The 14,527-nt window shown below is 51.0% G+C and overlaps 1 protein-coding gene across 1 annotated transcript in view; it reads right to left on the bottom strand.

Annotated features, from left to right (window-relative positions):
• Positions 1-14,285, bottom strand: part of IGSF23 (immunoglobulin superfamily member 23) — a 16,807-nt gene extending 2,522 nt beyond the window's left edge. The window contains 4 exon segments of the mRNA XM_031026682.2: positions 1,669-1,822; positions 3,926-4,198; positions 6,485-6,811; positions 14,152-14,285. Of these exon segments, the coding sequence (XP_030882542.2) occupies positions 1,669-1,822; positions 3,926-4,198; positions 6,485-6,811; positions 14,152-14,215 (818 nt within the window). The 5' untranslated portion in view covers positions 14,216-14,285.
• Between the last annotated feature and the right edge of the window lie 242 nt (positions 14,286-14,527).

Below are 14,527 nucleotides of genomic sequence, written 5' to 3'. Positions count from 1 at the left end.
ATATGTCATTTGCAAATATCTTCTCCCATTCGGTCGGTTGTCTTTTGGTTTTGTTGACTGTTTCCTTTGCTTTGCAAAAGCTTTTTATCTTGATGAAGTCCCAATAGTTCATTTTTGCCCTTGCTTCCCTTGCCTTTGGCGATGTTTCTAGAAAGAAGTTGCTTCGGGTGAGGTCAAAGAGGTTGCTGCCTGTGTTCTCCTTTAGGATTTTGTACATCATTAGTTTTAGATGAAGTGTTCCATGATTCATTGTTTGTGCATAACACCCAGTGCTCCACGCAGAATGGGCCCTCAAGATTTTCTTTCTTATCCACCACCGCCCCTCCCCCTTCCCCCCAACACCTGCAGAGCTCTTGTGGACATTAAATAGAATAATGTTTAGCAAGCACATGATAGGTGCTCAATACATGGTAAGATATTATAGTATTACAGAAATAGCTAATACATCTAGGAATGAAATGCAAGTCGGATACAAGTCAGATCCCGTCCCTCCTCTGCTCTAAACCCTCCATGGCTCTCATGTCACTCAGAACAAAAGCCAAGTCCTTATATGGCCCGCAAGACCTTACACTTTCTGTCCACCCCCACCCCCATTCCCTCCCTGATCTCATGCCCTATTTCTCTTTCCATTCCTCACAGCACTCCAGGCACGCTGCCCTCCTTGCTATTGCTTGAACACACCAGGGAAGTCCTACCTCAGGGCCTTTTGCCCTGGCAATTTTCCCTGCTGGCTATGCCCTTCTGCCAGGCATCCACTGACATCCATCCCTCCTTTGCTCAGTGTCTTTGCTCAGATGTCACTTTCTTGGGGAGGCCTTCACTGACTTAATTAAACCCTACCCCACCCCAACCCTGGCCTTACTTCCCAGCCTTACTCCACTGCTTAGCATTCATCATTATCCAACATGCTATCTATATTTTACTTGGTCGGGGCACCTGGGTGGCTCAGATGGTTAAGCGTCTGCCTTCGGCTCAGGTCATGATCCCAGGGTCCTGGGATCGAGCCCCGCATTGGGCTCCCTGCTTGGCGGGCAACCTGCTTCTCCCTCTCCCTCAACTGTTCCCCCTGCTTGTGCTCTCTCACTCTCTCTGTCAAATAAATAAATAAAATCTTTAAAAAAATAAAATAAAAAAAAATATTTTACTTGGTCATCACGTGAATTGCTGGTGTCTCTGACTAGGATGCAAGTTCCTGAGGTCCAGGACTCCGGCTGCTATTCCCAGGGTTTCCCCAGCACCGGCAGGGTGTGCACTGGATTGGTATGTGTAGAAGGACTGAATACAGCACTGACCACATGCCGGGCACAGGTGTGGATGCTTTAGAAATAGTAGCTTGTTTCATCCTCACAACAGCCCCAAGGATGGCATTTTGCAGATGGGCAAACTGAGGCACAGACAGTGGGAGCAACTTGCCCATGGCCTCACTTCGGGTAGGGAACAGAGCCAGGATTCGAACCTAGGCAGATGAGCTCCGGAATCCTTTTCTGCCTCTTTGTTCCCCGGTGTCACTTCGGGTGCATGCGTCAGGGGTAGGTATCCTCCTCCCTGAGTCTAAAGCTTCTTGGATGAGGCTGCTGGTTGGGTTTCTGTCTTGCTGCAGAGTGAGCTGTGTCTTGTGGGGGCTGAGCGGATGTCAGGCAGTGGACAGAGGTGAAGGGCAGCACATACCTTATGCTCTGGACGATGGTGAGGCTTATGCCCCCTATCAGCATCATGGCCCCTATATTTCCAGCCACGAGGAGGCCGATAGCAGCTCCTCCTGACACGGTGAGAACGGGGTCTGGCTCGATGGGCTGAGCGTCTGTGGGATCCACGTTGTCTTCTGGGGACCAAGAAGGGGCGAGACTGGAGGAGCCATCCTCCCTCCACACCGCCGCCTCCCACCATTTCACCTCCTGAGCATGTCTTCAGTCTACCCCCTCCTTCCCATCCTCTGGCCTCCACCCCAGCCTCCTCCTGGATCTCCTGCCCCAGTCCCTTTCCCTCCCACCTCCCCACCCCTAGAAGCCAGAGGGGTCTGTGGAAAGCTCAAACGTGACCCTGTTCGTCCCCAGCTCAGAACCTTGCTGTGGCTTCCCAGGACCTGGAGAGGAAGCATCCTTCATTTTGGCCTTTGAGGCCCTGCCACTCGGCCAGCCTCAGCTCTCTCTCTCTCTCCCTACCTTGTTAACTTAGTTCCATGGGACTCTACTCAATTTCTGAGCTCACCTCTCTCTTCTACCTCCTGGCCTTTGTACCCCCTAGAATGCTATTTATGCCATTTTCCTCCCCTTGGCCTGGATAATTCCTATGTATCCTAGTACCAGCTCAGATGTCCCCTCCTCCAGGAAGCCCTCCCTGACCCGCTTGCTGGGTCAGGTGGCCCCTTGGCTCCCCCACCCCAGTCTTGCCCACTCTGGTCATTACTGTTTGTGGACGGGTCTGTCCCCTACCAGTCTGTCCCCCACTCAAACATTACTGTTTGGGGACAGGGCCCGGGCTGTCTCCAGAATGTCCCCAACACCACCCAGCACGGGCTGGTCATGTGGTAGGCAGCCAATAAACATTTCCAGAATAGTTGATGGACGAATAAAGGGGGACCTGAAAGTCATTCTCAATGAACATAACAGAGTCACCTGCTGCTACAGGATTTAAACTTTTTTCTCCCAGTGAATCACCCCCAAACCAAATCCTGAAGCTCCTACTAGAGCCTGGCTGGGAAGAAATGGCAGCTCTCTGGGACCCAGCCAAGCCAGATTTTCCATCACCCTTGCCTTTTCCATGCTCTGGACCTTTGCTCATGTGTTCCCTGCTGCCCAAGTCCCTCCCCTACTTCTCCACCGGCCAGGTCCTCTGTACCATTTTAGCTGGTTCCAGGCCTCTCGTCCTCCATGCATAAATACACGAAAAATAATATTCATGAGGATAGCTGCTATTTAAAGGACCTGCTTGCTTTCTTCTTCTTTTTTTTCGGTAGGCTCCACGCCCACCGTGGGGCTTGAGTTCACGACCCCAAGATCAAGAGTCTCATGCTCCCCCGACAGAACAAGCCAGGTGCCCTTTAAGCACCTCCTTTCCAACAGGTGTTCTGCTGGCCTCAATCATGTATTATTTCTGCTCCTTATGACAATCTTGCAGAGGTATACACAGTCACCCCCATTATACACAGGAAGAAACAGAGGCTCAGAGAAGGGATGTCACTTATCTTAAGTCACCTGGCCAGGAAGGCACAAGGGCGGGAATTGAATCCAGGTTTAACCAGCTCCCAGACCACTTTCCTGATCCCAACAGGCTGTTCTTGTTACTGCCCCCTGGGGCTCCACACGTGCCACCGCATACAGTAATAGTCACAAAATTAATAATAATGTGGATAATGGTAATTGCAGCCACGATACTAGCTCATGCTTTCTGAGCACTCACTCGTGTCCAGTAACACTGGGCTCTATTATTTTAAGCTGTTCACCTCCTTATCTCATTGAATGCTCACAACTATACTTCAGGGTGGGCGCTATTATTTTCCCAATTTACAGATGAGGACACTGAGGCACAGAGAAGTCAAGGCAGTGGTCTAAAGTCACACAGCTAGGAAGTGGTGAAGCCAGAATTCAAACTCCAAAGCCTGTGCTCAGAACCACTCATTATCACCTGCATTTTTTTTTTTTTTGCAGGTATGTGCTGAGACCTAGAGAGGTTAAGTTCACACAGCCAGCCAATAGTTGGAGCCGGGATCCAGATCACTGGCTCCAGATCCTGAGCTGAGCTTTTGTTCGAGCTCATCTCTGTCAGCTGCAGCCTCTGTAAAATGGGCTAATAATCCCCACTCTGCCAGGCAGATGGAAGGACGGGATGACATCTTGGCTGGAGAGGGGCTCAGAGTGGACCGCTCTGTAGGTGGCTCAATGCAACCAAGGATGCAGAAGTCTGGGGTGGGGGCGGGGGGACTCACGTGGCAGCGAGAGGGTCACAGGATAGGAGGAACACTGTCCCTGGCTGTTCTTGGCCGTGCACACGTAGGTGCCCAGATGTTCCAGGGACAACCTCCGGATGATCAGCATAGCCCCAATCTTGTAGGGCTTCCCGTTGAAGGTCCAGTGCAGCGTGGGCTTGGGGGTGGTAGAAGGAGCCAGGCACTCCAGGATCACTGAGTAGTTGAGGTCACTTTGGATAACGCCCTCGAAGACATAAGGGAATGTCAGCAGCATCACTCCGTTGGAGCTGGCTGTGCAAACAGAGAGCAAGGCCACATGGATGGAGGCCCCTCAAAGAGGCTGAGCACTCCTTTTGTCCAACACAGGGACATTCATTCATTCATTCATTCATCAACAAATGTGTCTGGAGTTCCTGATGGGTGCCCAGTGCTGCTCCAGACACGGGGCGTTTACCCTCACCCTCACCGCTTCCAACTGCCACATTGCACCTGTTGCCTGGGCACTTTCTCCGGCTGCCAGAGCCTGCTCTGGCCAAGGTGGAAGCAGGCCAGGGCGCTACGCGATGACTGGCATGGGCTGGTATATAAATATCCCAGCTGCCCAGCCCTCAGCTGACCCAGGGTGAGGCCGAAGAGCTGGGAGGAGTGGCTGGATTCTGGATTAGTTTGAAAGCAGAGCCCACAGGATTTGCTGATGGATTGGAGAGAAAGAGAGGAGTCAAGAGGGGGTCTCCAAAGGCTCGGGACCTGCGCCTGGCTGCTGGGAACCCTCTTTACAGAGATGGGGCATCCATAATAGTTCTCTTTCCAGGTTAAAGACTTGAGGTCCAGGGGTTCTGAGGCTCAGGCTTCATGGTCAGAGAGAGGCACAGCGAGTATTTGAGCCTGGAAGTCTGATGTTGTGGTGAGTACCTGGAGCCTCCACACTGAGCTGATTTCCAATTTCAATGCAATATGATAAAGTGAAAAGAACTTTAGCTCAAACCAAGAACCCATGGAAGGCTTCCTGGAGGAGGTGGTGAATCAGCTAAGCCTGGCAGGAGGAGAAAGAGCCCACCAGGTGTAGAAACAAGAATCAATGTAATATCCACTTGGATCTGGCTCTTACTAGAAGCCAAACACCATTCCAAACACATGCTAACTCATGGCCGGTTATGAGTGAGTGAGACCCATCCATGCTTGGACGAAATCATTTGGAAAGTTGTAATCAGGGGCTCCTGGGTGGCTCAGTCGTTAAGCGTCTGCCTTCGGCTCAGGTCATGGTCCCAGGGTCCTGGGATGGAGCCCCGCGTCGGGCTGTCTGCTCAGCGGGAAGCCTGCTTCTCCCTCTCCCACTCCCCCTGCTTGTGTTCCCTCTCTCGCTATGTCTCTGTCAAATAAATAAATAAACTCTTAAAAAAAAAAAAAGAAAGTTGTAATCAGCACTTGAAATGTGACATGAACTATAATACCATAGAAAATATCAGAATGCATTGCTCGTAGCAATAACTGTTATTTTATGACATGTGTCTTACGCGCGCGTGCTCGCGCGTGTGTGTGTGTGTGTGTGTGTATACAAGTACACACCAGGTCATGATGTGAAGTTCATTTCTCACTGTGGGTCATGACTGAAAAAGCTTAAAAAACACCAGATTTGCTCACTGAAATCCTCAACACAACCCTGTGGGGTAGGTTCTACCATGAGTCCATTTTACAGATGAAGACACTGAAGTACACAGATGGGAAGTACCTTTGCAAGGACACAAGTCACTGGTGGGGCAGCCACGTCTTTGCAAGGCTGTCCTGGTCTCAGAGGCTGCACAAGCTCCAGGCTGAGCATGGCTTGGGCACGGGAGGTGGGGGAACTCTCCCCACCTTTGGTACCCTGAAGATGGTGCTGGGCTAGAGAGGCCGTGGGAAAGGAGATAAGCTCCAGGACCATAGAGAGTCCTGTAGAATCCCAGGTTGGCCTTTTGCTTCTAGGTGACCACAGGCCATTGACATCACCTCTCGGTCTTAGTTCCCCACCTGTGCAGTGGGGTTGGTGCTCGGAGCATCTACTTTCTTGGGTCGTTGTGAAATCCCCTGTGTTTGGTGAGTAGCGAGGGCTCAGTAAGTTGCAGCCTGTCCTTCCTGCTTTTTGGTGTTGACTCCAGCTGGTCTCTCTAAAGGAGAACTTTCTCCCACTCTTCACGGGGCAAACTCCTGATTGGCTTTACAGGTCCCAGCTCGGATGGCCCCTCCTCTGGGGAGCCCTACCTGTCTCCTAGGCTAGGTTCTTGCGTGTCCCTGCCCACGAGCCCAGCCCCACCCAGGACAGAGAAGGCACTAAAAAAGGATTTGATGCATATGTAAGAATCAGCGTCGGTAAGTGTTTTGTTGAGTGGAAATCTCAGGCCCCGCATGGTCAGCCCTGCAGACCACCAGCTCTACCTGCCTTCCCAAGTCACACTGAAAAGCCAACGGCCTCGCATGGCCTGCACCCCCTATACGGTTCTGCGCACAATTTCTTGTGCTCTCCAGATCTCTCTTGCCCCTCCAGCCTTGCCCACGCTGCTCTCTCTGCCTGAGAACTCGGTCCCTCTCGGCCCCACTCACCCTGGCCAAGTATCTGCTCTGTCGCACTCCTGCGTCCTCTGCTGGTTTCCGGCACTGTGTCTTGAGCTGTTGCATTTCCGATGCTCAGGCTGCTTTGGGTATCCAGTGTCTCCTGGCCGATGTGGTTGGGCCCTGGGTAGCCCTCAGGGGAGAAGATCATGGTTTCTGGCCGGGCCTTGTGCCCTTGGAACCAAGAAGTGGAGAGAACACCATTCGGGCTTCTGGGGACAGGCAGGCGGGCACTGGCTCCTTCGGTCAAGGGGTCTGGAGATGCGGGGGCAGGCAGGTCCAAGGAGGCAGAACAGGTGCAGGATGCGATCAGGATGCCTTGGAGGATGTGGGAAAGGAGAGGAGAGAGCAGAGGGAGCAAATGGGACCAAAGGCGAGATGATGCCCCAGCAAATAAACTTTCCCGAGCTGGCGAGGAGTGTGGCACATCAAGAGCTGATAACAGTGATAATGACAGAAATAGTGTAGGGGGGGCGCCTGGGTAGCTCGGTTGGTTAAGTGTCTGACTACTGATTTCTGCTCAGGTCATGATCTCGGGGTCCTGGGCTCGAGCTCCATACACAGCGGGAAGTCTGCTTGAGGATTCTCTCTCTCTCCCTCTTCCTTTGCCCCTCCCCCTGCTTGCTCACTCTCTCTCTTTCTCTCTCTCTCAAATAAATAAATCTTAAAAAAAAAGAAATAAAAGGGAACATTCACTGAGCACCTCCTACAATCCAGACACTGTTCTAAGCAATGAACATATATTATCTTACTTACTCCTTCATCGACCCCACCAAGCACACATTATTCAGGGTATCCTGCAGATCCATTCTCTGACCTCGGCCCTGCTCTGCTTCCTGAAAGGCTGACTTCTTTGAGCTGCATCATCAGGTCCCCATGTCTTTTGCTTCCAGTTGGCTTCTGCCAATGGGAGTGACCTTGAAGTAGCTGGTCCCACAGCTCCCTCCCTGCTCCATCAACATGGGTCGGCTCTGTCCCTCTAATAAGGCTGCCGTTGGTGTCCCTCTCCATACACCACTGTCTTTGGGTTTTGGGGGTCTGCTCTTCCTCTTACACGGCTTCTAGCACAGAGGTAGTAACGGCTTTCTGCTGTGGCTAGTCCCTGGGTGTTGCACAATCTCAGGTGGGTTTACCTATGTCCTGCCTACACCTCTGCAAATAGTCCCTTTATTAACCCCCGTCATTACTCCTTTTGAGTAGACCATTTCCTACCTCAACCCTGAGGGACACAATTATTATACCCCCAGGAGGACTGAGGAAATGGAAGCTCAGAGAACTGAAGACCATTGTCCAGGATGTCATAGGTGATAAACAGCAGGGCTGTGAGCCACACCCAGGCAGGCAAAATTCTGTCAGTAAAGTAGACTGGTGAGTGTGCCCCACCATCCCCAGTTGCTCTCACTTCCTTTAATTAAACTTCCACATGGCTTAGTGCTTGGAGTGAAATCCTCAGGGTCTGGCTCCAGACCCTATGCACTTACCCACCCCACTCTTCTGCCTCTCATTGGATTGATGGCTGTTTCAGTAAGAACACAAGGTCCAGCCATAAAAGACTGAAACACCTGAGATGAAAATGTAAAGAACTTCAGCCAAGTGGAAAAAAACAAATACCACCCACCAAGTCAGAAGAACAATGACATACCGGGAAAAATGATTTGCAACAGATCTCACAGACCAAGAGCTTATTTTGCTAATATGTAAAAAGCTCTGAGATATCAATAAGAAAAATATCAACAACCTAACAGAAACATATACAAAGGATATGGGTAGGCCATTCATAGAAAATAAAATAAAACAGAAATGTCAAATATTCAGCCGTGCTCATGGTAAGAGAAATGCAAATTATTATTATTTTTTTTAAAGACTGTATTTTTATTTGACAGAGAGAGAGAGATCACAAGCAGGTGGAGCAGGAGACAGAGAGAGAAACAGACTCCCCGCTGAGCAGGGAGCCTGATACAGGACTCGATCCCAGCACCCTGAGATCATGACCTGAGCTGAAGTCAGACACTTAACTGACTGAACCACCTGGGTGCCCTCCATATCCTCTGACCCTGAAATTAAACGTCAGGGAATGTGTTCTACAGATACACTTTCTCAATATAAAATGACTAACGGGCAGGGTCATTTGTCAAACCTTAGTTATAATGGCTAAAGATTGGAAATATCCAAGTGCCCGTCCATAGGGAACCAATTTAATAAATTATGGTCCATTCATACAGTGGAACGATACACCTGTACAAAAGGATGAGGAAGAACTCCGGAATGGCATGAACTGAGAGGTAAAGATCTCCAGAGTATGTAGTTAAGTTACAAATGCATGCTGCTGGATAGTTCTTATGGTATGCTACCTTTGGTGTAAAAAACAGGAGAAAAGTAAATATATATTTGCATTTCTTATAAACACACAAAGAAACCCTGGAAGGATACACAAAAACAGTGGTTCTCTGTGTGTGATGGCGGGGAGGGAAGGCTCAGAACTGGGTGGGTGGATAGGACAGAGACTTCACTCAAGGTCTTTTCTATATCTTTGAGATTTAAACCGTGGCAATATACAACCCATTCAAAAATTAAGTAAAATCTGAATAAAGGAAATAAGAGAGCATAAATGTTCTCAATAGTCTTTCACACACACACACGTGCACACACACACAAATGCACACACACCAGAATGGAAGATCCGGAATTGGACTGCCAGCGAGCAAGTCCCAAAACTTACTAGCTCTGGTGACTTTGGGAAAATTACTTATCCTCTCCGAGCGTCAGTTTCCTTATCTATAAAATGGGAATGATGATGCCTTCAGTGATTTTTCTTTCTTTTTTTTTTTTTTTAAAGATTTTATTTATTTATTTGAGAGAGAGAGAATGAGAGACAGAGAGAGCATGAGAGGGGGGAGGGGCAGAGGGAGAAGCAGACTCCCCGCCGAGCAGGGAGCCCGATGCGGGACTCGATCCTGGGACTCCAGGATCATGACCTGAGCCGAAGGCAGTCGCTTAACCAACTGAGCCACCCAGGCGCCCGCCTTCAGTGATTTTTCAACTGGGGATGATTTGCTCCCCTTGGGGGATATTGGCAATGTCTAGAAGTCTTTCTGGTTGTCATGACGTGGGGTGGGGGAGGTGCTACTGGCACATGGGGGTAGAGGTCAAGGAGACTGATCAGCCTCCTACCATGCTCACGACATCCCCAGCAACAAGGAAGCATTGGACCCCAAATGTGAGTAGTGCCGATGTTGAGAAGTCCTGGTCTAATGCTTATAAAGGGCGCTTAGAACAGTGTACCAACAAGGTGACTGCCAAATCAATGCTTGACATTACATTTATAATTATCATCACTGTTACCATTCTTGCTTCTGTAATTGCAAGTCCTTGGGGTGCTATAAATATGTCTTTTAAAGATTAAAAACAGGGCGCCTGGGTGGCTCAGTTGGTTAAGCGACTGCCTTCGGCTCAGGTCATGATCCTGGAGTCCCTGGATCGAGTCCCGCATCGGGCTCCCTGCTCGGCGGGGAGTCTGCTTCTCCCTCTGACCCTCCCCCCTCTTGTGCTCTCTCTCTCTCTCACTCTCTCTCAAAAAAAAAAATCTTAAAGATTAAAAACAAAAGCAATACAGTAAGTGGTTACATTCTAAGGATCAGAAATACCCACTTACAGAACAAACGTGAAAACATCAGCTCTCTCCTGGAATGAGAAGTGGTAGCGAGGGTAATGACTCCCAAGGCAGCAGCACCAGATACAGACAGTGCTGGACTCTGGAACCGGGTGTGACAGGTCGCAGAAGGGCAGCTTCTGGGGGAGGGGGGCAGCTGACACCCCATGCTGGCTGTGTGCCAGGGACTGTGCCAGATTCTCCCAACCACGACCTCACTGGTCCCCTCTACAACTCTGAGGTCAGCACTAGTCTGTTTTATAGGCAGGGAAACTGAGGCACAGCGAGCTTGAGTCTCAGAGCCAAGGTCAAAAGTGGAGAGCTGGGAGTTGTCCCATTACAGGGCCTTCTGGGTGGGTGAGGGGGGCTCACTGCCCTCCTCGTACCTCCACTGGTTTTATCTCTGAGTCGGCAGCTGGTGTCATTTTTCTTTTTAAAAAGATTTATGTATTTATTTGAGAGAGAGTTGGGGGGAGGGGCAAGGGGAGAGAGAGAATCTCAAGTGGCCTCCCCGCTGAGCATGGAGCCCCACATGGGGCTCGATCTCACGACCCTGAGATCATGATCTGAGCCAAAATCAAGAGTCAGACACTTAACCGACTGAGCCACCCAGGCGCCCCTGGTGTGACTTTTCTATTCCCCTGTCCATAAGCCTTCTGTGGCTCCCCAGTGCTCTCAGGACACAGCGCAGATCCCCTTGCCTGGCACCCTCCTACATCTCCACGCTCTTCTCACCACTCTTCCCTCATTGTCTGCATCAGGCAGACCGAACTCCATGCAGTTGCCCTGGCCTCCGGGCCTTTGCACATGTGGGTCCCCCTACCTAGAATGCTGTTTCCCCTAACTCTTCATCTAGCTGTGATTCCAGTTTCAGCTCAGGCACCCCCCTTCTGAAGCCTTCCCTGACCCTCAGGGATGCTTGGTGATAGACACTACACTTGTGTCCGGGCAGGGACCTCAGGAGATGGAGTGATGGAAGCTCTAGCCGCAAAGTGATGGGAATAAACAGGACCTGCTCAGGGTGTTGCTTTTTTATCTTGACGGGAAAAAAATTTGCATTCTTCCCCTTTTATGAAACAAAGGGCACAGGGATGCAATTTGCATAAGCGATGCCACCTTTCTCTGAGCTCTTACTTCGATTTTGACAGCTTTGAAAAGGGCCTTCCCTGGCCAGCACCTCCCCAGCTTCAGACTCAGCCCTCTTCTTTGGGCCCCCACATTCCTGCCCTACCCACTGGGGGATGGGTCTGTCTTCTCCCTGGCCTGTGAGCCCCAAGAGAGCAGGGCTGGGGCTGTCTTGGTCGCCGCTCTGTCCCCAGCACCACCCCGCACAAACTGGGCCCCCAGCAGGCGTTCAGGAGTGTTTGTTGAATCAGTGATTGAAGTAGAAGATCTCAGGTCACCCAGTCTGCATTTGGGGATGGAGTTCTGATTCTGACACCATTGCAGGTGCCTGGTGATTCAACGAGTGTCCCCAAGGCACCTTAAGAAGACCTCATGTCTTGGCAACCCTTCCTCCAGCTGCTGTAGAATCACGGTTTCACTTGGAGACTTTGAGGCCACTAGACCCGGGTTCATAACCCAGACTCTGCCACTTATTATTTCTGGGCTCCGAGCCTCAGTTTCCCCGCTCATCAAGGAGGGTGGTTGATAGCAATCATTTCACAAGAGTGCCTGAGATTCAATGAGATCATGAATTTTCAGGGCTGAGGACAGTCTCATTTAGGTATTATATAGATTTTATATATATGTGTGTGTGTGTATGTGCACATATATTTTAAGCCTGTGGGATGAAGGATGGAATTTCAGAGCTGGAACCATAGAGATAATTCAGAACTCTTAGGTTTTGGGAGCATGGCTATTTCAGTCAGGGACGTTTCCTGAATCAGCAGTTATATATATACAGACACACGTCAGATGTTATACTTGACTTCTCCCATGCTCTCAAAATTTCCACAGAGGTACCAGAGGCTGAGAACAGAACAGCGGCTGCCAAGAACCTTCATGCCCAACTGAGGTCTCGAAAACGGATTACAGGTCACCAGCTCTGCCAGCAACAGCCTCTCGACCCCCCGCCAGGCTGTGGGAGGGGAGAAGAGGGGGAGGCTCAGAGTGAGGTTTTCTGGGGCAGAGCTGAGAATGAACTGCGAGTCCCCGCCCCCCCCAGGGGGAGGAGAGGGGAGGCCTGGGGCTTTCTTCCTCCCCAGGCCAAGTGAGGGCAGCTCCAAGGGAACCTCTCCCGGAGAGCTAGAAATGTGTCCCCTGGAATTTGCGGGAACTTAGACCTCTAGGTGTCCAAGTGAGGGATGGAGTGGAAAGGGCCTGTGGGGCAGAGGGAATAGAGGCTGGAGTGGAAATGACCCACGCCTCTAGCATTCCGTGTGATGACAAAGGTGTCCTCGTGTTTCCCATGAGGCAGTGGTGGATGCCTCGCCAGGGAGCTGGCTGGAGGCTGTCTGGCAAGGCCCCTCATGGGACAGGGCTCCCAAGGGCAGACCTTGGCAGAAAGAGGCTGGAGGGAGCCAGGAGATGCTGGTGAGCCTCTAGCGGGGCCCAGTTCATGGAGCCACAACAACATACTCTGCAGTGACGAGGGTCCTCAAAGTGCCCCCCACCCAGATGGATCCAGCAATGGTGCCTCAACCACACAGAAGGGCTTGACTCCACCCTACAAGTAAAATAGCCAAGTAGAAACTTTCCTGCCCCCTTCCTGGCCTTCCTCCCTTCTGCCCGTGGCCCTGAGAGGGCCACAGACCACATCTCTGGGTGGGGAGGAAAGACACAAAGAGAAACAGGCCGAGGCCTACCATGTCCCCCTAGAATCTTACTGCAGTTGGACACGGTCCTCAGCTGGGGATGAGGCGAAGCTTTAAACCGGGTGGAGTTTGGGGTTTTGAAACTACACGGAAACTGACCTTTTTAAGACCTGGAAAAGGAGGCAATTCATTTACTTTCTGAGAGGTGCATGTATGTCATCTTTGGAAAGTGTGGTCTTGGTGGTCAGACCACCTGGGTTCAAATTTTCCCTCTGCCATTTCTAAGCTGTGTGGCCTGGGGGAGGCACATAACCTCTCTGTGCCTCAGTTTCCTCCACTACGAAGTGGGGATCATATAGCCCTTACCTCATAGAGTTAAGAATTAAATGTTACTACATGAAAGCTCTTAGAACAGCCTGGCATGTAGAAGAAGTCAGTCATATGACCTCTTGATATTATGACTTGTTATTTTATAATCATTATTATTATTATTTAAGATTTTATTTATTTATTTGAGAGAGAGAGAGAGAGCATGAGCAGGGGGAGGGGCAGAGGGAGAGGGAGAATCTCAAGCAGACTCCCCAGTGAGCAGGGAGCCCGTCCCAGGGCTCCATCCTAGGACCCCGGGATCATGACCCAAGCTGAAGGCAGATGCTTCACTGACTGAGCCACCCAGGCACCCCTATTATTATTTTTTTTTTTAAAGATTTCTTTATTTATTTGAGAGAGAGAGAGAGAGTGCATGCGAGTGGAGGGAGTGGCAGAGAGAGAGAGAATCCTCAAGCAGACTCTGCGATGAGAGTGGTGCCCCAGGCGGGGCTCCATCCCACAACCCATGAAATTGTGACCTGCTCTAAAACCAAGAGTCCCACACTCAACCGACTGAGCCAGCCAGGCGCCCCTATCTTATTATTATTATTTAAAAATTATTATTAGATGTAGATAGCTGGGGTGAGCCAGGGAGCTCGGTGAAAAAGGGCTGGGGGGGGGGGTGGTCCTGGTCCTGAATTCTGATTCTACCCTCACCAGCCAGCGATCTTGGACAGGTGACTCTCCCTCTCTGAGCCTCCCTTCCTTGGTAAAAAGGGTCAATAGCACGGCCTCTTGGGGGGACTTCAAGAGCTCTTGTGCATCTTTCAACTGACTAGAGGCAGAGCTCTGAGAGGGGCAACTCTGACTTGGATAGAGACTCTCCCTGGGGGTGTCCTCTCCCTGTCCCCAACCTGTGGGTGAAGCCACTGTTCCTTACGCACCTGTTCAAAGTAGCCTCTTCCAGGCAGGGCTGTGGCCGGGTCCGGCGTCCAGAGGACACCTCATGCCTCGTTTTGTCCAGGCGCTGCGCAGGGGAGGTGGCCCTGTCAGGAGTGGGGCCTCCTAGACCTCAAAGTCAAGTGCGCAGCTTTGGCCCCGCCCCCCGTCCTGGCCACACCCCCCGCTTCCCTGCCTGGCTCCCGCTCTTGGCTGGGAATTCACCTCCCTGACCTGCACTCTTCTCTAGCACCGGGTTTATGGTAGTGGTGGGTGGGGAGCACGCAGGGGCGGGATTCTGGGAGAAGGGGTTCTAGGGTTTCGCTTGTTCCCTCTTTGCCCCCGCCCCCTTCCAGCCCTCCTGGCCTGGAGAATGATGAA

This window comes from Leptonychotes weddellii, chromosome 16 (assembly GCF_054177405.1).
Source record: "Leptonychotes weddellii isolate Sample4059 chromosome 16, ASM5417740v2, whole genome shotgun sequence".
Classification (NCBI taxonomy): Eukaryota; Metazoa; Chordata; class Mammalia; order Carnivora; family Phocidae; genus Leptonychotes; species Leptonychotes weddellii.
The sequence above is the reverse complement of the archived record's forward strand: the minus strand, read 5'-3'. Positions and strand labels throughout refer to the sequence as shown.